The following is a 26,845-nucleotide window of genomic DNA, read 5'->3' as shown; positions in this document are numbered from 1 at the left end:
CTCAGTGTGCACAGCATTGTGGATGTCAAGAATAAAGTTGTAATATTTCGAAAAAATAGTCGAAATGCTAGGAGAGTCTTCTTTGAATTCCCAAGACATTACGACTTTATTTTCTTATTTTGCTGCTTTAATTTATTTAAAGGTATAATTACAACACATACTCTGTCGCCGGTTAGCTCATAGAATCGGAGACAACAAACAAGAATTACGCTTTTGTTTAAAAAGAGAGCAAAATAAAACAATAGGAAATTTCACTGTGTGGGAAACAGTTATTAATTGTTGTCTGTATGGGCGGAAATGTTGAATAAATAAAGCACATTGAATCTATCTAGCAAGATAAAAACACCAGTTACAATTTATGTTACAAAATGAAAGAAAAATCCTAGCAGAGGATGGTTTCGATCCATCGACCTCTGGGTTATGGGCCCAGCACGCTTCCGCTGCGCCACTCTGCTACATGAACACTCGGCCTCAGGCTAATCATATAAACGGCCTCAGTGGACTGGTGCTACAACAACTGGTTGTTATATAAATGTTAAGTGTTCCTCGTATAAGAGTTTGTGTCCACATACTTTTTACATTTTACATACTTTATTTCATCTGCAGGGTGAATGAATCATCTGAGGCCTAACGGAGTTGCACATGCAGCATCTCTGTGACCTTTGAACCTGGCAGCACAGACTCCTGTTCTGTTTATATGTTTGGTTTGCATCAATATTATACTCTTGTCTTGCTCACCATGTTTGCAGTGAATGTCTTTGAATCAACAATTTGGATTAGGAACAAATCTGCACCGAAGCGTCTCCTTTACAGAGACTCAAACACGCCATCCTACCTGTGGGGCTTTTTACGCCGCTTATGCACTTCTACAAAGGTCACATTAGGACCCACAGGAGTGTGTGGAGCTCCTGCGGCCGCACACACCTGACTGCGTTCTCTAAACACAAAGAGCAAAGTCAAAGATGAAACCCTGTCGCTTTTAACAATTTATTAACAAAATGATAAAATAAATAAATACAAATTGATCAAATGCTCCTAATATCAACTCCTCCCCAGGTTCCCTACAGTATTTCCTAAACACTGCATACAAAGAATTCATCACAGAAGAGGCTCAATACAGAGGTAAGAATCCCACCAGACCAGTCACAATGTCAGGCCAACAGAAGACACATCTGGAACAGAAGTCAAAAAAATAAACACATTCCTTTCCAAAATCATTATGAAAAAATACAAACAATTATACAAATATTCAGATTGTGTAATTAACAATTTACACATTTTTCAGCACACCAGGTGAACTTTTTCTTTATTCATATCGCTACAATGCATCTCACCAAATGGAAGATAAAAAAAGACTTTTTAATTTTTTTTTTTTTGCACTCAACACACCCCCAAATGGAATTAGCTGTGGATGAGGTAAGAAGCTTCAGGTGTACTGTTGGGTCCGGACAGGATGGCGGGATGGATGGATGGTGAGCGTTTACAACAGATTCATGTCATGTATCAACAATACTAGAAGGCCACAATCATGATTTGGATGATTTGAACTAAAAAAACCCAAAGACTCTAGTCAGTATGATGAAGATCTACTTTACAGGACGCTTCCACCACGGGAGGAACTGAAGATGAAGATTTTTATGCATAAGACTTTGACGTCCTCTATTCTCAAATACGGACAAACTGAACGGCTCTCAGCTGCCAACACGTGGTCATGGTCCTTTACCAGCTTGGTGAATGCACACGACGCTGACGCAGAAATGAATTTCAAAATGATATGCATCAAATACGTAAAGGCTTCCAAACAAGAAATGCACATTTGCAGTATTCTTTGGATACGTGACTTTTAGCCTGACTATAGAAACCTAGGGCTTTTCTCTAGAAGAGGACAATGGAACAGTTCTGACAGAAGACTGATGGAGGGCCCCCCCCCCCCCCCCCCAAAACGGATCAGCTGGGGTCCCAACATTCAGCATGGTGCTTTAGCCAAATACAAATCAAATCTTAACTATGGAGCCCAAAACCTTCCTCAGCTCAGTCTCCTGGAACATTTTGTAGGAAGAAATGCTTCAGTTCTACTAACATGGATGACTACTGCACTGTTTTAACACCTAACTGCACACGTTTAGGCATCAGGATGCCAGAATGTTGAAAGAAAAAAAGGTGACTTGAATTTCACATAAAAACTTTAAAAAAAGGAAACTTAAAGCAAATGCATATTAAAAAAGGTTTGACAAATCTTGTATAAAAAATTTGCATAAGAAGGCATGCGTTCCACTAGTCTGAGTGGACAGATGTTGCTAATTGGGTGTAAGTCTGCCCATCAGGGTGCAGGTTAGTTTGTTCATTCTAAATGCACACAGGCTGCGGCTCACGTGACCTGATTTAGCAAACTCATCCCTCCTCCAAAACAGAACAGAAGAACGAGCACAGCACGGAGGGAATGATGAACCACTCGGGGAAAAGAAACATGCTCCAAAGTCCAACTAGCGGCTTCCCAACTGACCTACGGTGAAACGCCTGGAGCTTGATCCACAACCGATTGGTGTCGCTGACGGATCCTATTTTTATACTCTGATATAATAATACTGGTCAAACCAAAAGTGCATCGTGAAACAATTGGCTGTCACACTTGAACAACGTCCCAAAACAAGATCAGCAACCCCCTCATTGGAGCATGTTAGTGACCATGACAACCACTCGGGCGGCAGATTTCCATCAACCAACCTCTAAACGTTAGCCAGAGTCTGCAGTGAATTTTGAAAATGTAGAAAACCTATGTTTATCACGTAAAAAGGAAAAAGGAAACACATTTAAGGCAACTCCTATATAGAACAACAAAACACCATCTGGTTCAATCTAAACGGCATAATGTGAAACAGAGATTCAACTTGCATTGACTACTGGCAGCCTGAGGTGAAGGGACCGGGGTGTGGAGTTGTGCTCCGTTAGGTTCAGACGAGAGGAGGGTCAAGGTGGGGTTTGGGGGGGGGGGGGGGGGGGGGGGGGGGGGGGGGGGATTATCTGGAGGGACAGTAAGGTTCACAAAGTCACAGTGCAAGTCGAGAGACAAATATTATCTGCTGTTTGAAGAAAGGCACTCAAGGTACCTACTGTACAGAGGGGAAGGTCCAGTTAGTCTGGAACACAAAGTCAGCCTCTTTTAGAGAAACTTGAGGGGTTAAAATGGGGGGGTGACTACTGCTCTATCCATGTGTGAACACAGGTCAACGTGTGAAGAAAAGAAATCAGGTTTGGTTTCACTACCATGTCAACATTCACCCCAACAAGCCAACAAAGTACTACAACAGAATACACACAAAGGGAGTTCACAAGGAATTGCCAGACTTTTAGTTTCCGTTTCTCTGCCTTGTCTTTTCCTGCCACATTCAAACGGCTCAATTCTTCCTCAGGGACAAAATGGACAGAATGTGTGTGTGTGGCCAAAAAGGAAAATCAATCAAATATTACAGGAAATTGCTGTAAATACATTTTTTCTGGGACCCCCCCTGCCTCTAAATGAAGGCGGTGTGTGTGTGTGTGTACATGTGTCAGAAAGCTAAATGTGGCGAAAGATATGTTGATCTCGTCACATTCATCCATATGATGATATGAAAGGAGACACTTGCTTTGTTTATTTTCACCAAACAAAATATTCACCCCTTCTGTTATCTTCTGTACATTTGTAGCTCCGCCCATCAAAATGCATGTGTGACAAATTACCCTCAGCTCCTGGGGTATTCTATTTTTTAATCACATCAGAATTGTCTCTTGTGTTATCCCATCAATCTCTAGAATTACCTTTTTTTTTTTTTAGGAGATAACAAACAATTAATGCGTAAGAAATCAAAGATGTCAAAGTTGAAGGTGTGAGCCTGAACGCCTCGGGGGTGAATACCTGTAATGGAGAAACTAGATACTGAAGTTTAAGCAAAGTGCTCCCATGTAGCAAACAGAAAAAACAGAATCCAGCACAAACCGGAGGCCTCATGAATGAACAGATCAGAGTTTGTTAATGCCCCACACCCAACAGGAAGCCAGAAGTCATCATCATCAGCTCACCAGACAAAGACAGAGCCCAACTGACAGCCACCAAGCCAACAAATACAGCATCACATTTCAGCCCAGACATGCTCCAGAAAGAAAAGTGAGGGGGATGGAGGGGGTTTGTAAGGCAGAAGCCCAGGCATTCCTTTCTGAAGATATGAACTAGACATGAGCCAGAATGTCAAGACGGAGGTTGATACTTCCTCCTAGAAAAATATTGGCAATGTGGGGTTAAGTCACATCACAACAAAGAGATGCATACTCTGTTTAATTCCATATTAACATACAAAAAGCTCTTCAGCACTTCTTTGTAATGCAGCAAGCTTGTGCTTTAATCTCAGGATTTGATGTATGTCCCTCTGAGCTCCGTCTGAAGGAACAGGTGCATACAACAAATCCTGCCATTTCAAGGAAAAAAAAAAATCTTCCTTTAGTGTTTATTGTTTAATAAGCTCATCCGTCTCTATCTGGGGATTTTCCAATTTCTGAAATGGTAGCATCTTTTTTTTTCCGAGCCAATGTTTTTGATCTTCCGACGCAGTGAGACGGCGCCGTGCGTCCCTGCGGAATTTGGATACAATGTCGTTTTGGCAGTTCAGGATTCGACAAAAATGTACATAATGCAAAGATCACCACTTCAAAAAGAGGATTCCGTTTGTGTTGATAATGCCAGTCCAACAGGTTCAGGAACACAAAGCACTTATTTCTGAAGACTAGGAAGACCTGAATATCTTTTCCTATAAAAAAGAAACACAGCCCAGATATAGTTTTTGTGTGTTGACATTGCAATATTGCAATTTTCACATTTAGTGCTCACAGTTGACACACTTGACTCACGAATGAAAACTCAATCACTACACTTGACCGACACCACTGAAAACATCTGTTAGGCTACTATGCCTGTTCCACCGGCCCTCGGTACCTGGACTACGCTGGACACGGGGGGCCAGCCTCTTTTCTGCCTGAGCTCAGGGACGTATGTGGGGAAAAGATGGCGGAGGACGGTGGGTTAGACTTTGTGTGGAAAGGGGTTTAGACTAGGGGAGGGGGCGATACGGTTGTCGTAGCAGAGGAGGTTCCAGATGTTGGTTCCTTGAGGGGTCGGGAAAGTTAAGGAATTTGGTTCTTTGAGGAATGTTCGTAAGGGTTCGGTTGGCTTTAACGGCTATGGTTGAAAGACAAAGTTTCGGTCATTGCGTGCTTTGGGAATTCAACAATTGGTTGTTGGGAGGAAGGCCCTGGGTTACTAACAGAACAGGAAACACCCATCAGGCAAACTTGTTTCATGAGCAGCTTCCATGCGTTTGTTTGTGGTGATCTGCAAATCAAAGAAGTGAAGTTCTGGTAAAATTCTTCACTTTACCAAATCACAGCGCCTGTGAGACTGGAGCTAATGTTGAAGCCAGCTTGATGAAGATGATGTTGACTCTACACAAAGGACTGGGTGGTTTTACATCTCCAGTGGCGCGTACATGACAGCGAGGGCGGATGGTGGTCTAGGTCTCCACAGAGCAACCGCCTGGAAGCTGCACACTAACACGTCTGCTTGATAGCATCTTGCTTCTTCTGGAATGACACATAGGAAACAGCGCCATCTACAGGGCCTGTGGTTTGGGTCATTGTTGGAATGGGGAAGAATAGGATCATCAGTTTGGATTATTGGTTGAAGGTTTAGGGTTGTTCGGGAACGTTCACATGACGTTGATTAAGACGAGGGGAGGAACAGGTTCTCCTTCCAGTAAGCTCTCTAACACAACAACACTTTCTAGACCAGTAACCTCTAACAGATGTTTGGTTTCATGTTCTCAGTTGTCTCCATACCCATCTGAACCCGTCGCCCCACCCCACAGAGAACACAGGGGCCACTGTAACAGGCACACACTGGTGTGATGATGAATTAAATCTCCCTTTGAGCATTTCCACCACTGACGTCTATCACTAATTGGCATGATGACACTGGTACATAAGCCTTTTCCCAGCTGTGTGGGTGGAAGAGCCTACATCTCCCCAGAGCCATGTGACTTGGGCTGTATATCTACCATTGACACAGTCTGACAATACAATGCAAACAAACAACATTTATACAGATTGGCAACTTCAGGGCACCATTAAGGTGCAAGCAAAAGTCTTTTTTTAATATATATGTTTGAATTCCCGCAACTCATGAGACATAGCATTACTTTTTATTGTCCAAACTACTGACAAGAGCTGGCAAAGAATGCTGGGAGGGTTCTGAGGTTTTGCTGTTGTTGATGTTGCTGCCGTCACTGTCGGTGATCTCCTCCTGTTTCTTCTCCACCGCCATCTCTGGACTGTTGACGGCAGCCATCTTGTTCTCAGAGTTGGTGGTGATGTCGGCGGCGCAGTTTCCTGTTGGACTGTGGTCGGGACAAGCTGCCTCGGTGGTGCCGTTGGTGGTGGCAACAGGTGCGGCCACTGAGGAACTGGCAATGTCAACCATCGGAGCCTCCTCAGTCTCAGCCTTGGGCTCTGCCTCAGCCTGTGTTTCGGGCCCTGTCTGACCCCCTGCTCCCGCCCCTGCTCCCGCCCCAGGCCCCGCTTCTGCTCCCACCACAGGCCCCACCGCAGGCCCCACCGCAGGCCCCACCGCAGGCCCCACCGCAGGCCCCACCGCAGGCCCAGCCCTGACAGGACTGTTTTCTGCTGTTATGATGGCCGCCTCTTTTGGGACAGGCAGGCTTTCTGCGTCTGCTCCTGGTGGTGCTGCTGCTCCTGGTGGTGCTGCTGCTCCTGGTGGTGCTGCTGCTCCTGGTGGTGGTGGTGGTGGTGCTGCTGCTGCCGGGTTGCTCCCTGCGACTCCCTGCTCCTCGGGTTGTGCAGGTCCGTCAGTGTTGCCGCTGGCTGAGGAGCCGGCAGCCTTCACCGTCTCCACAGAGTTTGCTTCTGGTGCCGGTTCAGAGCTGGTGGCTCCTTCACCACTGTCCTGGACTCTGGTAATGACGTTTGTGCCCTCTGTCTCTGTCAGAGCTTGGTTGAAATTGAAGGCTTGAATGAGGCGAATCAAGTGTTTGACTTTTTCCAGGGAAAGCTGCATGTCTTTCTGACGAGACAGGATGCTGTTTTTGGTCTCCATGCATTTCTATGGGAAAGAGGAAAACAAGAATGGACCTGACACGAGACACTGTTTGCTATTTTAGAAACTCTGACTCTGGAGTCGCTATGCTGTTTGACCTTTGGACCTTTGTTATTACCAAACACTGTGATGAAACTATAAGACAGTGAAATCATTGGGGGGTTGTTACTGTCACTGTGTTGCTGCAGTATCTTACCGTTATGGAGTTACTGAGCAGTTTGACTCTCTGTTCCAGCTGCTCCCGCTCCATTTTTAGTTCAGAACTCCACTTCACCAGCTTCAGTTTCTCCTCTTCTTTAGCTGTGACAGAGAATACAAATGGTTAAACCATCACTCATTCTTTTGGCCATAGAGATGTTTGAGGGAGAAGCCGATGTCACCTTCTTTGTAGGCAATGTAGGAATGAACAATAGCCAGGGTACCAGGCCACGGAATGGCTTCTTCTTTTTTTAGGATCTGGGGAGAGAAGCTTGGAGTTGTCATAGATGCTGGGACAATGAAAAATCTGGGAAAAACACTTCAGCCACAACCCTGCGGTGAGGCCAAAAAGGGACAGGCAAATGGAGTGGATGGGTGTGAGATGTCACTCTGTACTGACACAATGAATGGGACAGAAGCACGACAAAACAATACTGCATCATGTGTATGCTTACAAAGGATTGAACAGTCCTATACTCAGGACAGTAGCGACGTACTTCTACAGTCTACAGTCTGTACAGCTACGGGCCCTGACCTTCTCTGGACTGCGGTACCCCCTTCCCCCCTGTCTCTGGATCAGTCCATATGTAAGGCTGCTGCGGTTACCTGATCTTGACATTTTGGACAGATCCACATGCCTTTAGGAATGGTTTTCAGGGGCGGATCCAGGCAGTCCAGGTGATAAACACGAGAACACGTGTCGCACATGAGCAACTGGCCACTGCGTCTGCACACAGTGCAGAAATCCTCATGGATGTCTCCCTGTGAGGAAGAATTGGACCGATCAGTTTCCCTGCCCATCTGAGCCCCACCAATCATCTGTGGAGAGGCAAGGCAGGGGGGGCACCATGGTTTAGTTTAGTCTGGTTTAGTCAGGTTTAGTTTATGGTTGGCCCTCTCCTGAAGTGTGATGATATGGTGTGTTAATTCACTTAACCAACCGGCTCTCTATAAAGACACTTACATAGAGAAGTGAGAGTGTGTTCTAGTAGGTATTACTGGATGCGTCGGGCTAAAAAGGACACTGTTCACTTTGTAAGGCTGAATCAAACTGAAAAAAGTTAATGGATGACTGGTGGTGATTATCCAATGCAGACAACAAAACTAATGGATGTGTTTGTGGAAGGTCTCGGGGTGTAAGATGACAGAGCTACTGGGCCAATAAGGACTGGTGTGTGACGGGGTTCCAACCCTCTGATTTTGTCCGTCTCCCCCATGTTACTTACATCCCCAGAGCTGGGGCTGGGCAAGGGGAGGGGATGGACGGGGCTGGAGGGGGAGGTCGGGGTGAGGCTGCCCAGCTCCGGGACGCTGCTGTATTTGGGTGGGCGACCTGGGTGAAATGAGACAGACAACAAAGACGGAAAACAAAGAAAAAAAAGAAAGATGGAGAAGGGGGGAAAAACAAAAAACAACAGTCTGTATGACATACCTTGGAAAGGGAGTCTTCGTTGGCTAGCATGAGACAGGGGAGCAGTAAAGGAGGAAGAGGAGGAAGAGGAGGAGTCAGAAGCACAGACAGCAGTGTTAGTGCGGGAGTCCGACTCCACGCAAGCCAAAGCCAAGCACGGGTACACGAGTACAACTCACGGCGGTGTGTGTGTATGTGTGAAGTGGCCGACGAATGGATGTGTGTCAGACGTTACCATACCTCCCACCAGTCCCACATTCTCACACGTTTCTCTCTCCATTTTGTCTTTGAATCGTTCATGCAGACTGATTTAAAGGGGAGCAGCTGTTGGGATCAAACCTGTGACCTCCTCCACTCAGCACAACATTCTGTTTGCACATTTGTCATAAACTGCTTGAGCCCGCCAGGATACATACAGTAAGTGTATTTCTTGTTCAACAGAGCTCCGACCTTTCCCCCCCCTGGAGCCGCCCGCCATTGATTCAGCGGCAGAAACAGGAGGGGGAAATGAATCAAACTCAAGAAAACAACAAACCTCCGTGTTATAGCTTCACATTCAATAACTACACCTCAGATTAGTGGCCACAGAGAGTTTCCTCCAGGTGTTCTGTGCCTTCATGGTTCCATCATGGTGGAGTTGAGCAGTCTGGCTCTGTGCATGTGGGCGGGGAGGGGCTCATTTTTCTCTTTGTAGGTGAGTCGGGGGCAACTTCATCAATCGTGCGTCAACTAAAGCTCAACATTGACACATACTACATAATAACTAGCTCTTCCAATAGGCCCAGAGTCACAGCGCCACTTAGTGGACGGTCTGGGTTCTGCCTGTAAGTCCCCTCAGTGAGCTGCTCTTTGTTTTCATAGGGAACATTTAGACTTTAAAGCCCTTAAACTTGTGATCAAACCCGGTGCAGGATCCACGCGAGCTTAAGTGGCTAAAATGAACAAATGCAAAGTTTCTTGTAGAGTAACTCCACTTCCTTTCTGAGGCTGATCGATATGAAAAAGTCTGACACTGTGAGATACAGAAGATTTCTCCTTTAAACAGTTATATGGAAGTTTGTGGGGTGTATTTAGTTAGACATTAAAGCTGTGGAGGTCCTCAGTGAGACGTTAGATGAGGTCCATCCTCCATTCTGAAGCACTTCAGTAATGCTGACAGATGTTAGTCATGTTTGGTCTGAGTTGAGACAGAGCATGTGACCTGAGGTTAAAGGTGGAGCGCCTCACTTAGCGCCTGCATGAGTGTGAAATGCTCCGGACACAGCAGAGAACTAAGACACGACCACAGGTGAGGCTAAATACAGAGTCTGGCCTTAAGGTGGGGAAAGGAAGGGAAGGGTCCTATCGGTGGGACCAGGATCTCAGCCTGCCTGGGCTACTGGCCTACATTACCCAGAATGCCTTTCGAGAATCCCACGAGAAGAGTACGGAAGTGAAAGTTAAAACGTTAAATCTCAGTGAAGCGACAGGATTCAGCAAGCAGGAAAAGGAAGGAAAACCACATTTAGAGCATTGAGGTGGATTAGTACTGAGCAGCTTTAGCATCATTCCCCTCCTTCTCTCCTTCTGTCTGCACTACACATCACACTCCACATCTCTACTGCATCACTCTGGCAACACTTCACAGTCTCACTTGTTCCTCCAGCTCTACAAGTTTCTACTTCCTGTCTACCAGCTTCTAGTCTGTTCCATTCAGCACCCCAGTGGCCTTTGACCTCTGGAGCAGGAGTTTGTACAGACCTCTCTTTCTGGTTCCCTGGTGCAGAGGGCTGTTCAGGTAACTCACGGCACTCTTCTTCCTCTGGAACAATAGAGGGAAAGAAACAAGGGTTAATGAGTTTTCCCATCAAAGCTTCACTGTAGATTTCTTTGTTGTTGATGTTGTTTTTCAGTTGAAACGAATGAGGGAATGAATGTTTCACTATTTGCCGTATCGAGCAAATCACAGGCTTTTCCCTGTCAAAGCAAGCAGGCAGAGATCTGAGGGTTATAAATGTTCACAAGACTTTAAATCCTGTTTGAGGAGATTAACACACACCTACTCCTACTCTGACTTTAAACTGTATTAAGGTGAGAACACGACAGAAAGGATGGCAGTGTGATTGAAGCTTTAAAGTGCTTGTTAACACACTGACAGTCTGGTTTCCCACAGATGATACAAGAGAGGATTACCAGTCATCAGTTCTCAACTCGAAGTACAATCATGATAAGACTTTAGTAATATTTTATAATTTGTAGGTATGGAAAACACATCAACTATTCCATAACCATCTGAACTCTGCTGGGTTCATGTTTTGAATCCATCTTCCTGCTGTCTGGGCTGTGTGTGAAGTGTGTAATTGCAGGACACCGGTGTGCTTTCAGCTGCTTTTACCAGCTTATCAAACATTATGTGCTATAAATATCACAAACACACACACGGTTTTCTGGGCCTTGTTTGTTGTGGCAGAGCAGCTTGGCCTGATTATTATTTACACAGATTCTTGCCCTCTTCCTCTGAGGCTCTTTGCTCCACCGCCTCATTCTCTCCTTAAACGTGGACGCTGCTGAATCTAAACGTCACTTCAGCTCTTTTTCCTTCACTTCTTCTTGTTGGCTAATGGAGTGAAATGCAGTTTGGAACCCAGTGGGAGTGTTTTGATAACAAGAATACTTTCATTCCACCTAAAAGTGTGAAAAACTGGCTATACTGCCAAGACCTCACATCCAAATGAGTTTATCCTTCTTTTTCTAAATAGTGCCAAGCAATCAGAGCTATTATTAGCTGAGCTCAAAGCTGGTTGTGTTTGGAAATAATTGCTGACTAAAGCTGAGCGATGACTCAGCAGCCTGAGGGTCCCGCTTTGTTTCATAAGAGGTAGAAACCGTTTGAATGATTTGGTCCTGTGAGGCTGAAGCAGTGACTTAGGGCTCTTTGTGTGTTGTGTGTTTGATGAGGTTGAGCTCTTGGACACGCAGACGTACCTCAGGCTCAAACACGGCGCCGCTGTACACCGGGTTGGCCGTCGTTCTGCGCTTTCGCTCCTGCCGCTTGCTCTGGATCTCTGCGGTCAAAACACAGGGAAATGGATTCATACGGAAAAACACACACACACACAGTCGCACCGCAACTGAGATCTGCATGAGGGGAAACGATCGCTCACCCTCCAAGTGCTCATGTGTGACGAGACCCAGAGACATCATGAAGGAGAGTTTCTGTGAGGAAGAAGGAACGAGCTCAGGTTACACACACATACACAAGATACATGGACATACCTGCATACACACACACATGTACCGCATACACACACATGTACTGCACACATCTGTCAGTCCCCATGTGTGTGTGAGTGCAGTGAATACCTCTGGGCTCTCCTCTTTTTTAGGTCTGGGAGGCGGAGACACAGGCGGGGTGGAGGAGGCGGGGCGACTGACCACGGCCTTCTGCTCGGCTCCACCGCCGGGTTTAACAGTCTGCTGAGAGGAGGGCGAGGATGAGGGAGGGGCGAGGGGCGAAGATGAGACGAGATGATGGTGGTGGGAGCGGGAGAAGGTGGAGGGTCCGTCATACAGATTTGTGACTTAATAAGATCTGAACACGCTGAGTGAGGAAGAGGATCTCTCAGCTCTCAGCCCCTTTGTTCACACGCAGTCTTTTCATTTCATCTCTGACACAAACACTCGGGCCTTTCAAATCCCAAAGGCCCGGAGAACTGATTCCGCCAGAATGTGAGCAGAATTTAATTTACTGCTTATTCCAGCGTTTGAATTCAGTGAAGTTAAGCTGGAATTAATTTCACACAGTGAGTTTTAAATCGACGCTGTAAGTCATGAGGAGTTTAGCTCTGATTGACCAGCAAACTAAGTTTATTCTTTGTTATTTGAGGAGCCTGGTGACCCACTCAGCATCTCAGCATGTAATCACACACACATTAATCCCTTCACTGCCGCAGAACATAACAGATTTCAGCTTTAATACGATCATCTGAAGGATTAACACCTACAGACCGAATGATCTCAGTGGGATTAGCGATGAGTGCCAGCTTAATGAGGCAGCACCTTCCTCGCTCTGCACCGTGTGTGTGTGTGTGAAGCACATACATGACACACACACACACACACAACACAGCACCTGCTATTGCTTGCTTTGATTCTCTTCCAGTCTGACTCTTTGTTGAGTAAATGACGTCACACATGTAGCTGCATACTTCATGTGAGGGATGGATCGTATCGAGACTCAACATGAGTGGGTAAGAGTTAACTCCTCTTCCGTCCCAATCACTTAAGACCTGCAGTTACCACGGAGCTTTGTGCTGAGGTCAGTCTGGACACACGCCTCAGTCTCATTCTATGGCCGGAGCTGAAGGACTTTTGTCTCAGACGGTCCTCAGGGTTCCTCTTAAAAGCCTCGTCTGAACACACACACGCAGTCCAAGGATGTGGCTGGCTGCCAACGCTTCCTCCACAAATGAGATGCAGCTCCACCACTCAGCCTGCTCCTTGTGAAAAATGATGATGACACGGCAGGAGGGGGCTCCACTTAGAGAGCTGTCATCCCCGCTCCTCCACAGAGGCAGAGCAGAGGAGCTGATTAGCCCGTGTCAGAACGTCGCCTTGATGGTTCATACCAGCGACATAAAGGAACTTGTTATCAGCGCTCAGAGCTCTCGTGGACTCGCTGAGTGTTAAGTGACGCACTCCTTTTTCAAATGGTGACATTAACTTCACCGCTAATACACAACTAGATGCCGCTGCTATAACAAGGAGAGGATCCAGACACACACTCTTACCTTGGGGTCAGCGGTCAGGCTGCTGATCTGGATTGGCTGTGCAGCAGCAGGAGCAGCCATGGGGGAGGGGTTGGGTGTCTGGGCGGGGCTGGCGAGGCGGGTGGCGTTGGCGGCGACCGGTGTGGTGATGACGATACCCGTCAGAGGGCTGGAGCCGGTCTTGCTGCAGGGCTGTCCGTTCACGATGCGGACCTGGTGAATGGGAGCCGCCGAGGGCAACGAGGACGACAGCTTGGTAGCCAGCATCACGGGCCTCTGCAACAGCTGGGGGGCCGCCATCATGGGCGGGGGAGGAGCTGGAGCGATGGGGACATTGGTGGGTGTCGCCGGTTTTGGCCTGACCTGTTGACAGGAAAGCCAATCAGAGGAAAACCGCCAAAGCCGCTGGATGCTGATCGCTCAGCTGGGTAACGCCAACGAGGAGCTCTGACTCCGGCTGCACTGCTGCTGCGACCAGGACCACTTACTGCTACAACAACTCATAACTGAGCTGATCTGAAGACCACCGCTGCTGCTGTGTAACAACAAACATGATGACTGGTGCTCCTGCTACCATTTACATATATTATAGAGTTAGGAACTCATGAGACGATGGCAGTGACGCGGTGCCTGCGGCGTCCTGAGGTAACTGAGGTCCTGTCTCTGCCCTGTGGGCGCGTGTGAGGAGGATGTAGACCTGTTGTGTTATTGTGTTATTCCTCATAATGCAGACTGGCCTGGTGTCACTCACAGGTAGGGACGGTCCTGAAAGTGCTGAGCTTACGGAAAAAATTTGACTGATAAAAACCTATTATCCATTTGAAATTCTAAGTCGGCCTTTTAACTGAGACACAACGTGCAACTAAATGATCGCAGTTCAAATTGTTTATGCATGATGTGTTAATAATAATAATGACAAATCATGCAGGCCGAGTCGAGATCGTTGCAGTTAGTAGTTTGAATCCCTACCAGTGAGCACGGTGCCCCTAACGCTGCTGCTGATACGACTACAACGCTGACGAGCCGAGCTCCTGGTGGCGTTACCCCTCAAACAAGCCAACATCACTGTTATTGTTCCATTTAAAGGGTTAAAAACACACCAACAGCCAGGAACACAAAATACCAAGAAGCTGCAGGAAAACAAGCTCTCATCATAGAGGTACACACACACACACACACACACACACACACACACACACACACACACACACACACACACACACACACACACACACACACACACACACACACACACACACACACACACACACACACACAGGCAGGAGACCTTCAGGTACACTTCACGGGTCAGTTGGAAAATTAAGAAAAGCACAAGGAGAGGAGAAGAGATGAGTAGAGGCAGCACAGAGCAAACAATGTTTTAGTGCCATGGAGCAAGGCATGAGTGTTTGCTTTGGTGCACCGCTGCCCTCTGCTGGAGAGTGAGCGAGTCGCCTCACGCGGGCCACACACACTGATTGGTGGGGATTAGGGTTTGGAGGCGGGGTCTTACAGGGACGCACCTGTGGCTGAAAGGTGGGTCGAGGCGTCAGTCTAGGAGGAGGGACAAACTGAGGAACTTTGATTGGCTGGGCGGTGGTGGTGGTGGCCTGCACCTGGGACAAAACCACAGCAGATTGTGGGTCTGTACTGCTGCTGGGTCACATCTCCAGTATGGACAGAAAAGGTTACTTGTCTTGTTCTAACAGCTGCACTGGGCAGGTAAACTCACACAGCCACACACACGAGCGACAACAACCCAGGCCTGGATGGGATCTGGGCGTTTCATCTGAAGCCTCATCGTGAAGCTTTCCCATGTTTTTGACTCTAACACACACGTATATGCTTGTGTTTTAACCATTTAAACCACTTTTACCAGAACTGCATACTGTTATCATCTGGAACAAACTGAGACTGAAAACTTAACATACATCCAACTGTATCACAGCTGATAGTTGTTTCTAGCAACCTCGTCCAGAGCAGAGAAACCTGGAAGTCCCATGAATTATCTGTTCTTTACATTATTTTCAAACTAGGCAATGCTTTTTACACAGGCTGAGTCATTTGCTACCTCATGTTGCTAGTTTATCCTAATGTCATCTTGTTGCTACTCCACAGGGGTTCATATCTCTCTGTTGTGTTACACATGTGTGGCTATGTGAGCTTAACTGGGCCCTCTGGATTAGGGATGGTTCAGCTGGTTCCAGGACCGTTACTGGTCCTGTCTGTTTGGCTGCTAAAAGGCCACCACTCCCACCACAACCTGTCTAGAACATTCCATTAGAACAGAGAAACATCTTCCTGTCCTCAAACCCCCTTCAGGCTGTTACACTGGGACGGGTTTGCGGACAGTTCATAACAATCTAAAGTCCATAACTCTGCTCAGCTCTATAGATGACAAGACATGTTTTGTAATCAAACTAGAGGAAGACAATGACAGATGACTGGGCAGTGACGGGGGACGAAGGGTCTTACCACCATGGCGTTCTTGGACACCAGTCGCACAGGCTCCATGCTCTGATTGGTCAGCTTGCTGGCCACCTGGAGGTTGATGGGGGCGTTCTGCGCGTCCGGTTTGGTGATAGCGGTGGTAACCATAGCAACAGTGGGTGGGCGTTGTGGCAGGACTGAGCCGGGCAGAGTGGGCGTGGCGGCAGCTTTCAGCACCAGAGGTAGAGTCTTAGTGGTGAGGACAGGCGTGACTGTCAGCGTCTGCTCAGGGCAAAATTCACCCAAAACAAAGCAGAGGCACGAGTTACAGCAGGGAACTTTACTCTGACTCAGACTCAGAGTCAGACTCAGACTCATTGTCAGACTCAATCAACAGGCCACATTTTGTAACTCGCCTTTTTGAGCTTTGAGCTAAAATGAAACCAAGCGTTCACAAACAATTACACATTTGCAAACACCACCGTAATCATCATTACCAGGCCTCTTATGTTGATTAACTTTATTCAACCGTCATTAGATGAGAAGAAATAGATTCAGTCTTGGCAACCCTGAAGTAATTACATCACTGCAGGAGAATGTGCTGCGTGCTCAGAGCAGCAGTGTGTCAGTGTGTGTGTGTGTGTGTGTGTGTGTTTACTACCTGCTGCAGTCCTCCAGGTATCGGCTGGCTCTGCAGCAGGTTGGCCGGCTTTATGTCGCCTCCTACTGGAGGAGCCTGGACCTGCAGCTTGGCCTCTGGCTCCTGCTTCACCAAAAGCTCCTTCCTGAGCTGCTCCACCACCTTTTTCTAAAAGAGGAGAGGAGAGGAGAGGAGAGGAGAGGATCAGTGAACATATTAGATAACATATATATCTAACTTACTTTTAGAGGCTTTTCATTCTGGTAAGTGAAGATAAATAAAAAAACAAAAACAAATAACAACATACAGAAAACTCCTTCAGTTACCAAGTTTGGACATAATCACATTTGATAAAATTGCCTTCCTTCTCATTCCTGGCCCTTTGTGTGTGTGTCTCCATAGAGTCAGAGTGAAGCAGCTCTCTGTGCTGCTGCAGTGATCACAGTCCGTCGTGTTACTACATGACTCCATCCCCCCACCGCAGCACTTAAGCAGTAATTGTGAAGGTTTCCATGGTGGCTCAGTGTTCTTCCAGCTGCTGCATCAGGCTTTTTTAATGGCCAAAGAATAAGTGAGAGAGGAAGCTCCCCCGCGCTCCTGACAGCAAAGCCACTGCAGGAAAGACTCACAGACTCTTTGTAAAGGCTCAGCACTGTCAGGCTCAGCACTGACAGGAATCAATAACTGTTGCAGCTACGTTTGGATAGGTTTGGATTTAATAACAAAAAAAAATAATAACCAAACTTATTTCCTCACTGTTTGGACTTCATCCTAATCGTTCCGACAGTTTTGAGCCAACAGGTTGGACTTCTGCAGCTCCCTGTCAAACTGAGCTGGTGTGTGTGCATGTTCCCGCAGTAGAAGCAGGGAGTGACTCTCTCTCTCTCTCTCTCTTTCTCTCTCTCTTTCTGTGCAGCTGGTGGCTCTGCATGGTCGGGGACACTGGCAACTCAACGCAGAGCATCGGTGCAACATTACAGCTGCAACAGCAAACGGTGCTGAGAGCAAAAACCTCATCACTTGTTTAAATCAATAAAGTCGTTTGTAGAAAAAGTGATTTGCTGGAGTGTGAGAGCCTCGTTATGTCGGCCCGGTGAGTCCCATTCACTCAGACTGGGAGAGAAACCAGTTTGCTCCAAAACGTTAGCATGGAGTACAAACAATGCTGCCATAGGGCTTAAAAAACCTCACACACACTCTGCCAGGGTACAAACGTAATGTAGTTCTGTAGTGCAGATCCAAAAGCCACACACACACACACACACACACACACACACACACACACACACACACACACACACACACACACACACACACACACACACACACACACACACACACACACACACACACACACACACACACACACACACACACACACACACACACACACACACACACAAAGCTGGCACTTGTGTATGAATTCAGAATGAGAAGACAAAGCCTATCTGTTGCCTAGCAACACTTGATTCTCAAGCAGCAGTGTAATGCAGTGACCTAGTGTCCTAAAGAGTCCTGCAGAGTGAAGCTGGTGTGTTTGAGAGCAGGTTGACCTCCAGTGTGCAGTTTAATAATGTGAACATGGAATCCCGTCACATCTCAGTGCTGCTGCAGACTCACACGCTGAGAAACACACAGTGACTCTTTATTAAACACCACTGAGCTGCTGACTCTCTCATCAGCTGCTTTCTGCTTATATAAATGTGTTAGCAGTTTATTCTGAGATCCTGCTGCAAACCAAATTTACCCACACACAGTTTGAACTGAATGACTTTAACTTACTTAAAGTCTGGATGTGGTCGGGTCCCCCAGTCCCCCAGTCTCACACTGCAGATCTACTGTTTACATTACATTTACACCCGGGTCAGATTAAGGGCTTGATTGTCCCCGTTCTAAGAAGTCAGTGTTCATTTTCTATCTGAGAGTAAAAATCAAAATGAGAGTCAGATAGGAGCTCTTCCCTCCTGCGGTGCGTCTGCAGGTATGTGGCCAGTTGGAACGCGTCTCTGCCCTCTGAGGCGTCGTTAACATTTTTACAACCTCTCTGCCTGTGCGAGGCCTTCAAACCCTAAACCTGCTTCAGCTTTGGCACAGTTTGTGAATTGGACAGTAAACAGAAGCACAAGCATCAAAATGAAGCTCTCTGGTTCCTACCATCTATGTCTCTGAACCCATGGATGCATCTCTGTAGGATTCAACTCAGGTTTGACACTTCGACAAGGTTCAAAACAAGCAGCTAATACGGGACATTACAATATGAAGATGAAAATAACAGCGTGTCCCCTGGAAACGCTGCTTCTAATACATCTTCTGCTACCACAGCTACTTCTCATGATGACCATCGTCAGCATTTTCTCTGCCGTTACCTCCAAACAGCAGAGTTACAAAGTGCCTAACAAGAATTAAATCAAGAAATGTAACATGTGCAGAGACGGGACAGAAATAGGATAAGTGATAAAAATAAGAGTCAACAAAAGACTAAAAGAAAAGAGTGAGAAAATCAAAAGGGAAATAAAGGAGGTGTGTGTGTGTGTGTGTGTGTGTGTGTGTGTGTGTGTGTGTGTGTGTGTGTGTGTGTGTGTGTGTGTGTGCGTGCGTGCGTGCGTGTGTGCATGTGCGTGTGTGAGTTGAGATAACGTACCTGCTTCTCGCTGAGCGCTGTGATCTTTGCTTGAAGTTCATGGAGCTGCTTCTTCAGATCTGCATTCTGGAGAAATAAATCAGGAGGAAAAAATGTCACTCAGGTTTAAAGTATCAAAGCAGAGTGATGTTAAAGTATCTGACGTCTTCCTTCACTCACCTGAGGGTCCTGCTTCATCTGGGCAACCAGTTTCTGCAAAAACAAGGTAGGAAAGTCAGACAAAGGCAAACCACACTGACACCTGCTGGCCACCAGGGCGAACTACAACAGGATGACTGCACTTGTTCAGGATGCAAAACATATTTAACATATTTATTTAAATCTAACTGAATAAATGGATTATGAAACTATAAGGCATGCTACTGAAAGCATTTTAGACTTATATATATATATTATATATATGTAAGTTGTGTGCTGGCCAGAGGGAAGGACGAGGAAAGAGACCACACACTGTGGTCAGGAGACGTTCCTGCACACTGGGACGCTAGTGTGTGAAGCAGAACGCCGCGCTCAGACAGTAGTGACACTCCCGGTAGAATAGATATAGATAGATAGAACTTTTCATACCAAGATACAACTCACATTGCTGAGCATAACTGACAGAACACTGAATTACAGCATAACACGGGCTTAGAAATTGATTTAGCAAAAGATTAAGCATGGAGAGCAGCTAGACTAATGCACAAAGAGATAAACATGAAAACATAGTGTAATAACAAAGAAGGCTTAGGGTCAAACGGGGAAGGATTAGGTTGAAACATTTCCATGTTTGCAGACTACAGGCAGGTTTGTGGCGACGGCAGAGCTCACAGGTTTCTCTGAGAGAACGTAAGGCCGCACGGCGTGGCTCCCAACACGGGGAGGAGTTCAGACACGCAACCAGGAGCAACACCGTGTAAAACTTAAGAAAGCGGCGGCGCGGATCAAACGCAATCAAATCAAAGGGACGGTCAAAGATTATGAGTGAAGCTGAGCAGCGGTTGTTGCAGCTTTGGAAGCTTTGTTCTGTGTGAAAGGGGGAAGTGGAGGCACATTCCCGCAGAGGTGGTCCCGCTTTGCTCTGGCAGACGGGGCTGAACGCAGGCGCTCTGCCATAGCAGCACGCACATCTTCAACACAGTTTACCTGATTAGTTTCTGTCCAGCGTCCACCATCCACAGCAAATACACATCAACATCCTGACAATTAGAGATCTCACACAACAATCCAGCAGCCGGCCGTGGCACTCAGCGGTTACTAACAGAGTTACTGATGTACCTGAGTGCCCAGAGCGGCTGATGGGGTGTTGGAGGTTCCAGCCCGTTGAAACACTGGGTAGATTAGATGAAACACACACACACACACACACACACACACACACACCCTGATGTCTGCACGGCTCCACAGCAGCAGAGCTACCATCGCGTTCACAGCCGACTCTTCCTCCTCACATACAGACTTTACTCTGATTTGTATTCAATCACTCTGGATTTAACCACAAGACCTAAACAGACTCAGCCCTTAAACTCTTAAACCTAAAGTAACTAGAGTAACTACACAAAATCACCAAGTTAAACTATATTATCTCATATTTTGTCTAATCTAACCATGTTTACCGATCAGCCTTGTAACAAACTAACCCTCATAAACAGACTCTCACAACTCTCACACTTATTCAGACACCAAAAAGTCCTTTACTGAGGACCGGAAGCAGAGGGAGGACTGGAGATTCAGAGCACAGAGCAGGCAGGAAAGGAAATGTAAGAGCTTTGGTTAATACAGATTTATTTCTACCACCAAAGATTTCATGCTTTTGCTTGTTTATTTGTGTTTGGAGGATTATAGTTTGATCGAAGCCTTCATCTTATTCAGTCAAACATGACATCTAGGTTGTAGACAACCATTCAGACTGCTACTCCTGCTTTTACAGGGGTTATCACTAGATGGCAGCAGAGAGGGAGGGGATGCAGCTCGAGACAGAGCTTCATTTAGATCCTGTCAAGATCCAGGAGAATCATTCCCTGCTGATTCATCTACAGAATAATGTGAGCTTAAAGATGAAACTCTGTATAGATCTGAACTGCTTTTGCTAAGCTGATGTTTTCCTCTTGTGTTTGTGTGTTGGTAGCTGTTGGCAGGCTAACTCCAAATGTTGCAAGAATGTTTCAGGTGTGAGCCTTTGGGCCGTGGACGAGTGCTGACAGGTCCGGGTGGTTTAGAAGGGGCGTGAGTGGCTTTAATATCTGCTAAACTCTACCAGTATGTATTCATAGTTAGTGGTGTTACAGCACGACACACACACACGTTCAGCCATGGGGGAGGTTTGCCTTCTGTGCATGCACACGACGACTTCATTCCCTGTTAGTGGCCGGCTCAAACACAACCACACAACAAAGTCCTAAACGCACAGATTGGACACTAATTCGCCATCTTCTTCAAACTTCCCGCGACACCAAAACTGTTCTGCACGTTCAGTCTGGGCCGCAAGCTCCACAAAGAATCACAAACTTGTAAAATCAACAAACCCTGCACATCCTCAACTGCTGCTCCGCAGCAGATAAACCCAGCCACCATTTTCTGCACTGCGAGGACGACTTGAGCGACTCGCTGCCAGCTCGCTCGAGTCAAGCAGATGTTAGCAAAATCCAAAAATTATGCGAGGAGTTCCAAGGCAACGTCTCATAGCAACGGCCGCTGAGGAGACACCAGAGAGCCAGGGAACACAAACTACTTCATGCTTTTCACCTCTCAGGTTTGACATGATATTATTGATATTACTTCACATTTCCTGACATTTCTCCGAACGTTAGGGGCTATTTCATCACATATTATACATTATTATACAAAGTATGAGATGTAAAGAGCTTTCCAGGACTAGACCAGCTCAGTTTGAAGAGGGTTGAAAACAGAAAGTGAAAGCTTTTCCGGTCAACAACTTCAGACTCTGTCCTCTGATATAAACATCATATCAGATTTAACATGAAAAACAGACAGAACTTCTAAAGCAGAACAGCCCAGCGAAAAATGTGTACTGTAGTTTACAGTAAATGAGGTCAAAGTGACAGATAAAATAGACGACATGTCAGTAAGCTGTGTGTTATTTACCAAACACAAAGAGCAAATCAGCGGAACTGAGCGCCGTTTAAAGATGAAATCAAATTTGGGATCTTGCAGCTGTGCGTTGGATCTGTAAGTATGTCAACGTTTAAGTGCTCCTCGGTTGACATCTGCTCCGTGTGAGACGGCGACATAACAACAAAGAAGTCACACTGACAACTACACAAAGTTTCCTCCATTACTCCAGGAAGCAGAGCGTACCTGATGGATCTGGATCTCCACCTTCAGGGCCTCCTGTAACGTCTGTAATTCCATCATGGATCCAGTCAGTCTGCCAGCCGATCGATCAGCCTGGGCACACACACACACACGCACACATGCACACAAACACACACACAGATACACACACACAGGGAGAGGAGAAAGGTCTAAACACCCAGTTCGACAGAAATTAGCCGTAACGGACTGGGATCATGGCTGTTGTCATGGCAACACAGTGTAAAACCTGTGTCTACAACCCTACAACCATATAAGGACTTCCTGCGTGATGCTGACCACAATACTTTCCCGTCAAGGTCAAATGAGGTCAAACCTACATCACAGTGTGGCCCTGGATCACTTTCCTCCCTTTATGGATGCACACACATATACATGCCACTCTTCTCAATAACAAATACACAGCAAAGGTCATACACAATGTGATGTCATATCATGAAGACAACATAGTTCAGACTTTACCTTAACACCGTCTCCAGTGGGAAAACCATCCAACTGAAGCATTAAAGTGCTGCTGGAAACAAAACAAAGCACAACATGTTACATCACACACCTCTCCTCCTAAAGCTCACACACACACACACACACTTTAGTATGTAAACAACAGGTTAGACGTTAACATCAAGGATCTTACTCATACATTACTATCAAACAAGTACAAGTTAACTTCACTAAGTCCAGATAGAAACTATTACAAAGCTGGATTTAATGATGACTCATCTAAACGTCATGTTCACACACCTGATGACTCAAAACCAGAACTTCAACTTTACTTAAGGCTGATTAAACACAACTTTACTTGTATAACAATAATAATAAATATGATCTCTGGTAACTATGGTAACTATGAGTCAAGTCATGAGGGAGAAGGAGACATTATAGATATTATTATTACTCTTATCATCACACTTGTTTCAGGTTACATTACTAACATTTACACTCATTTAAAGTCCATTATTAACTATGAAAGGTTAACGACAGGTTAGATGAACCTCCTCTGTATTATTAACCTTAAATAGGTTAAATGTAATAGAATTTCATGGTTAAATTAAAGATTTCTATGAACCATTGTTATTAAACTCTAACTGCTCTTATAATGAATCAGGTTAGATGTAAATTAACCTGATTATTTCTACTTCAACACATTTCACACGTAGCTTCTCCAACTCGTGATTATTTTAAACTAATATTATTGTACCACATCAGAGTACAGCCGTCTTTCATTATTCTACAAAACCAGGTTCCATCCAACTTTACTGGGAGTGATCTGATGCTAGCAGGACTCACCACCTGGCCGTGGGACTGGACTCCACCCCTCTGTGCTGCCCTGCAAAGCATGACAAACACACCATATGTCTGTTATAACCTCAGTCTGCTGCAAACACCTCACAGCAAAACCTCGTCTACGCTCAAAAAGTCACACAAAGCCAGCAGAGCGAGCCGACAGAGAGAGAGAGAGAGAGAGAGAGAGAGAGAGAGAGAGAGAGAGAGAGAGAGAGAGAGAGAGAGAGAAGCTGAGAGATGAGAATAATAAAGATTTGTTTCTTTACATTCAATCAGACCTGCAGGCTTCCACCAAGCCACACGCTTTGTTGCTATTGTATCGATTCTTAGTATTTGTTTTCTTTCTCCACAGACTGATGCTCCATGATCTAACTACCAAAAGACAAGTTTCATTACCCACTAACTAACTTAGTAGTTTCCTTCCATGACTCAACATACACTGCTGATTCTCCCACTAACAACAACAAAGGTGAGACAGGAGGAACAGTGGAGGCTTCAGGTGGAGGCTTCAGGCGGAGGCCACGTCAACCTGACAGGCTCACACTCTCACAGGCTGCAGATCCAGAGGTGGGCAGCAGCGACAGAACGTTTAAGACAATGAAATGAGTCATAATTGTGAGGCTTGAGCACAATTGGAGTAACGACACGTTGAGTTGTCAGATGTCCTGAGATTTGAGACTTTAATTCAAAGACGTTTAAATGACAACACTGTACTTTTTACTCACCTATTGTGATCTTGACAGCTGTTATTGGTTATTTTGCATTTTTTAAATTGACTTCCAGACAATTAAGATCAGAAAATCTGCTCCGCTGCCACCGTCTGGAGAACTAAACAGTCTGTGAGTAGTTTGACCCAGTTAGCAGACGACTCGCCACTGGAAAGGGCCGCTTAGATTCTCTCTCTCTCTCTCTACCCCACATGCTGCTTATCCTAACACATCCGTACCTATAGGACCAAAACAATACTTACTCAACTACACTTGCCTTGTTGACTGTATCAACACGCTTCACTGCAGATGAAGATTTGACCAGCAGGTGATTAGAGATCATAAAATGTGGAGCTTTAAAACAACCAAACAGAAACACTAGAGCTCCATCTGTCCACCTACAGCTGACAAAGTACTGTTTCTACTCAAATACATCACCAATTACTACTTTTTATACTTGAGTACAATTCAACTTTGACTACGTTGATGTTTACAAGAAATGAAAGTATGAAGTTGTTGACCCACATCCAACCAGAGCAACACTGAGACACAATAAGCCTCTGAAGTGCTCCGTTTGGTCAGTTAGTCAGAATGAGCACTTTAATACCGACACACAGCTGTTTGCACTTCTTTTGCTTAACTAAAGTAAACATTTGAATACATGTCTGACTTTGCATACGGCACTTCCATTAGATTCCCCTCCATCCTCTCAGATGTTTGTCCTCACCAACACTCTGCTCACAGCTGCATCTTCTCTCTGACCTCAGGCTGACCTGAAGGCCCTGCACACACACATTCTCTTACACACACACACATGGAGCATCAGTAATGAGGAAGCATGTAAACTCCAGCCAGGGTCTATTCTATTATTGTTACATTGTGATCTTCTGACCTCTGTGACAAACTCTGTGGCTGAGACTATGCTTCATAAACAGATCCACATGTTCCCACACAGGGACCACAGACCCTCTGTGTGTCTGTGTGTGAGTGGGTTGTGTTGTGTTGTGTAGCGGAGGCTCGCCGGTGTGTGTGTGTGTACATGGTGCCAGTTAATTGGAGTAATTGCTCCCAGGGTGGGACACGAAGTTGTGTGGATAAACTTCCCTCAGCAGCAGCATCACATGCCGCTGCAGAGGGCCAGGAAAAGCGAGAAACGGAGCTAAAATGGAGGTTTTCAAGATGAGAGCCAGGAGTGCTTCTCCTCTGCTGCGGGACTTCAAACGCTGAAAAGTGTTTTTGTTTCGGCGCTTGAAATAAATGTTTTATAACCTCCTTATTAAAGCGCCATGGCCGTCGGGATGTGCGAGCCCCCAAATAAATTCATCGGTGTGCCTCGTTAAATCCTCACCGCGCAGATAAACGCCCCGCCGGAGGGGGATTACCGGGGTGCTGAGTGTTTTCACTGAGGGCACAATCACCCAAACCGACCCCGAGTGTCCGACATTACTCAGGCAGGAGAGAAATGTTACGGAGAGAACAAGTGGATCATGTTAGCTAGCGGCTAATGCTAGCCCTCCTGTTAGCCGCACTGGCTAACGCTACAGCCACGCTGATAACTTCACATCAAAGATAAATAAGAACGAGGCTGGCGGCGGCGGGGAAGGGGAAAGGAAAGGCAAATAAAGAAATTGGATGAGGAGTAGTCCCAAAAGACGCCATCTTTCTGAATTGTGACACCGAGCAGGCGTCGGTGGGTCTAAGTTATCTCGGCCCCTTGTCCTCCAGAATATCAACTCCTAGAATAAGAAACACAGCAGCTAAACACAGAGAAACACAGAGATACAGGCAGACGGAGCGCAGAGCCGCCTGCCAGCTCACACACCCGGCCGCCAACAGCACAAAACACACGGATACAGGCAGAGAGAGGAAGACAGGTAAAGTTTGACAAGAGAGAAAATTAAAGTTATGAAATTAAAAAGCCCAATGTGCACTTACTCAGCAGCAGTCCTCCTCTAGATTAATTAAATATATATCTATAAGAAGCCGATCCACGATGGAATAACAGCACATAAATAGTCCTGCTCAGTCCTCCCCGCGGAGCTTTATTTTGTTGCTGTATTTTATATTTAGTTTTAGTAAATTTGGGTAAAAAACAGAGAAACTGAAGCTACAAAACAAGAAGAACTCTTCTTCAATCTCATTCAGCTCAGCCTCAGCACAGCACAGATCCCTGCGCCCGGGAGCTGGAAGAAGGGGGACAAAAACTACTTCCACGCCCCGCTAACGCTTGTTTCCCCGCGCTAAACCGTTTGATATTTTCACCCGCAGTGGATAAAGTTCGTTAAATCGAGTCAATCTGCGTCGCGGGGTGAAAAGAAAATGTGTTCGAAAAGCGG

The 26,845-nt window shown here is 46.1% G+C and overlaps 1 protein-coding gene across 1 annotated transcript; it reads right to left on the bottom strand.

Annotated features, from left to right (window-relative positions):
* Nucleotides 1–973: 973 nt before the first annotated feature.
* On the bottom strand, nt 974–26,657 carry phf21ab (PHD finger protein 21Ab). Its single transcript, XM_076137738.1, has 19 exons — nt 26,445–26,657; nt 23,806–23,845; nt 22,981–23,032; nt 22,504–22,593; nt 19,366–19,398; nt 19,207–19,272; nt 16,587–16,733; nt 15,971–16,207; nt 15,019–15,111; nt 13,517–13,858; nt 12,090–12,200; nt 11,891–11,942; nt 11,712–11,791; nt 10,488–10,548; nt 8,563–8,669; nt 7,943–8,155; nt 7,519–7,594; nt 7,335–7,438; nt 974–7,144 (listed from the first exon to the last, which is right to left on the bottom strand). Exons 3-19 carry the CDS (start codon nt 23,020–23,022, stop codon nt 6,221–6,223), a joined length of 2,778 nt encoding a protein of 925 aa, XP_075993853.1. The 5' UTR covers nt 23,023–23,032; nt 23,806–23,845; nt 26,445–26,657; the 3' UTR covers nt 974–6,220.
* Nucleotides 26,658–26,845: the final 188 nt, after the last annotated feature.

The sequence above is a fragment of the Genypterus blacodes genome, unplaced genomic scaffold, assembly GCF_046128005.1.
Source record: "Genypterus blacodes isolate CSIRO-AG114 ecotype Tasmania unplaced genomic scaffold, CSIRO-AGI_Gbla_v1 ptg000015l_1, whole genome shotgun sequence".
Taxonomy (NCBI): domain Eukaryota; kingdom Metazoa; phylum Chordata; class Actinopteri; order Ophidiiformes; family Ophidiidae; genus Genypterus; species Genypterus blacodes.
This window is presented reverse-complemented; position numbering and strand designations above follow the sequence as displayed.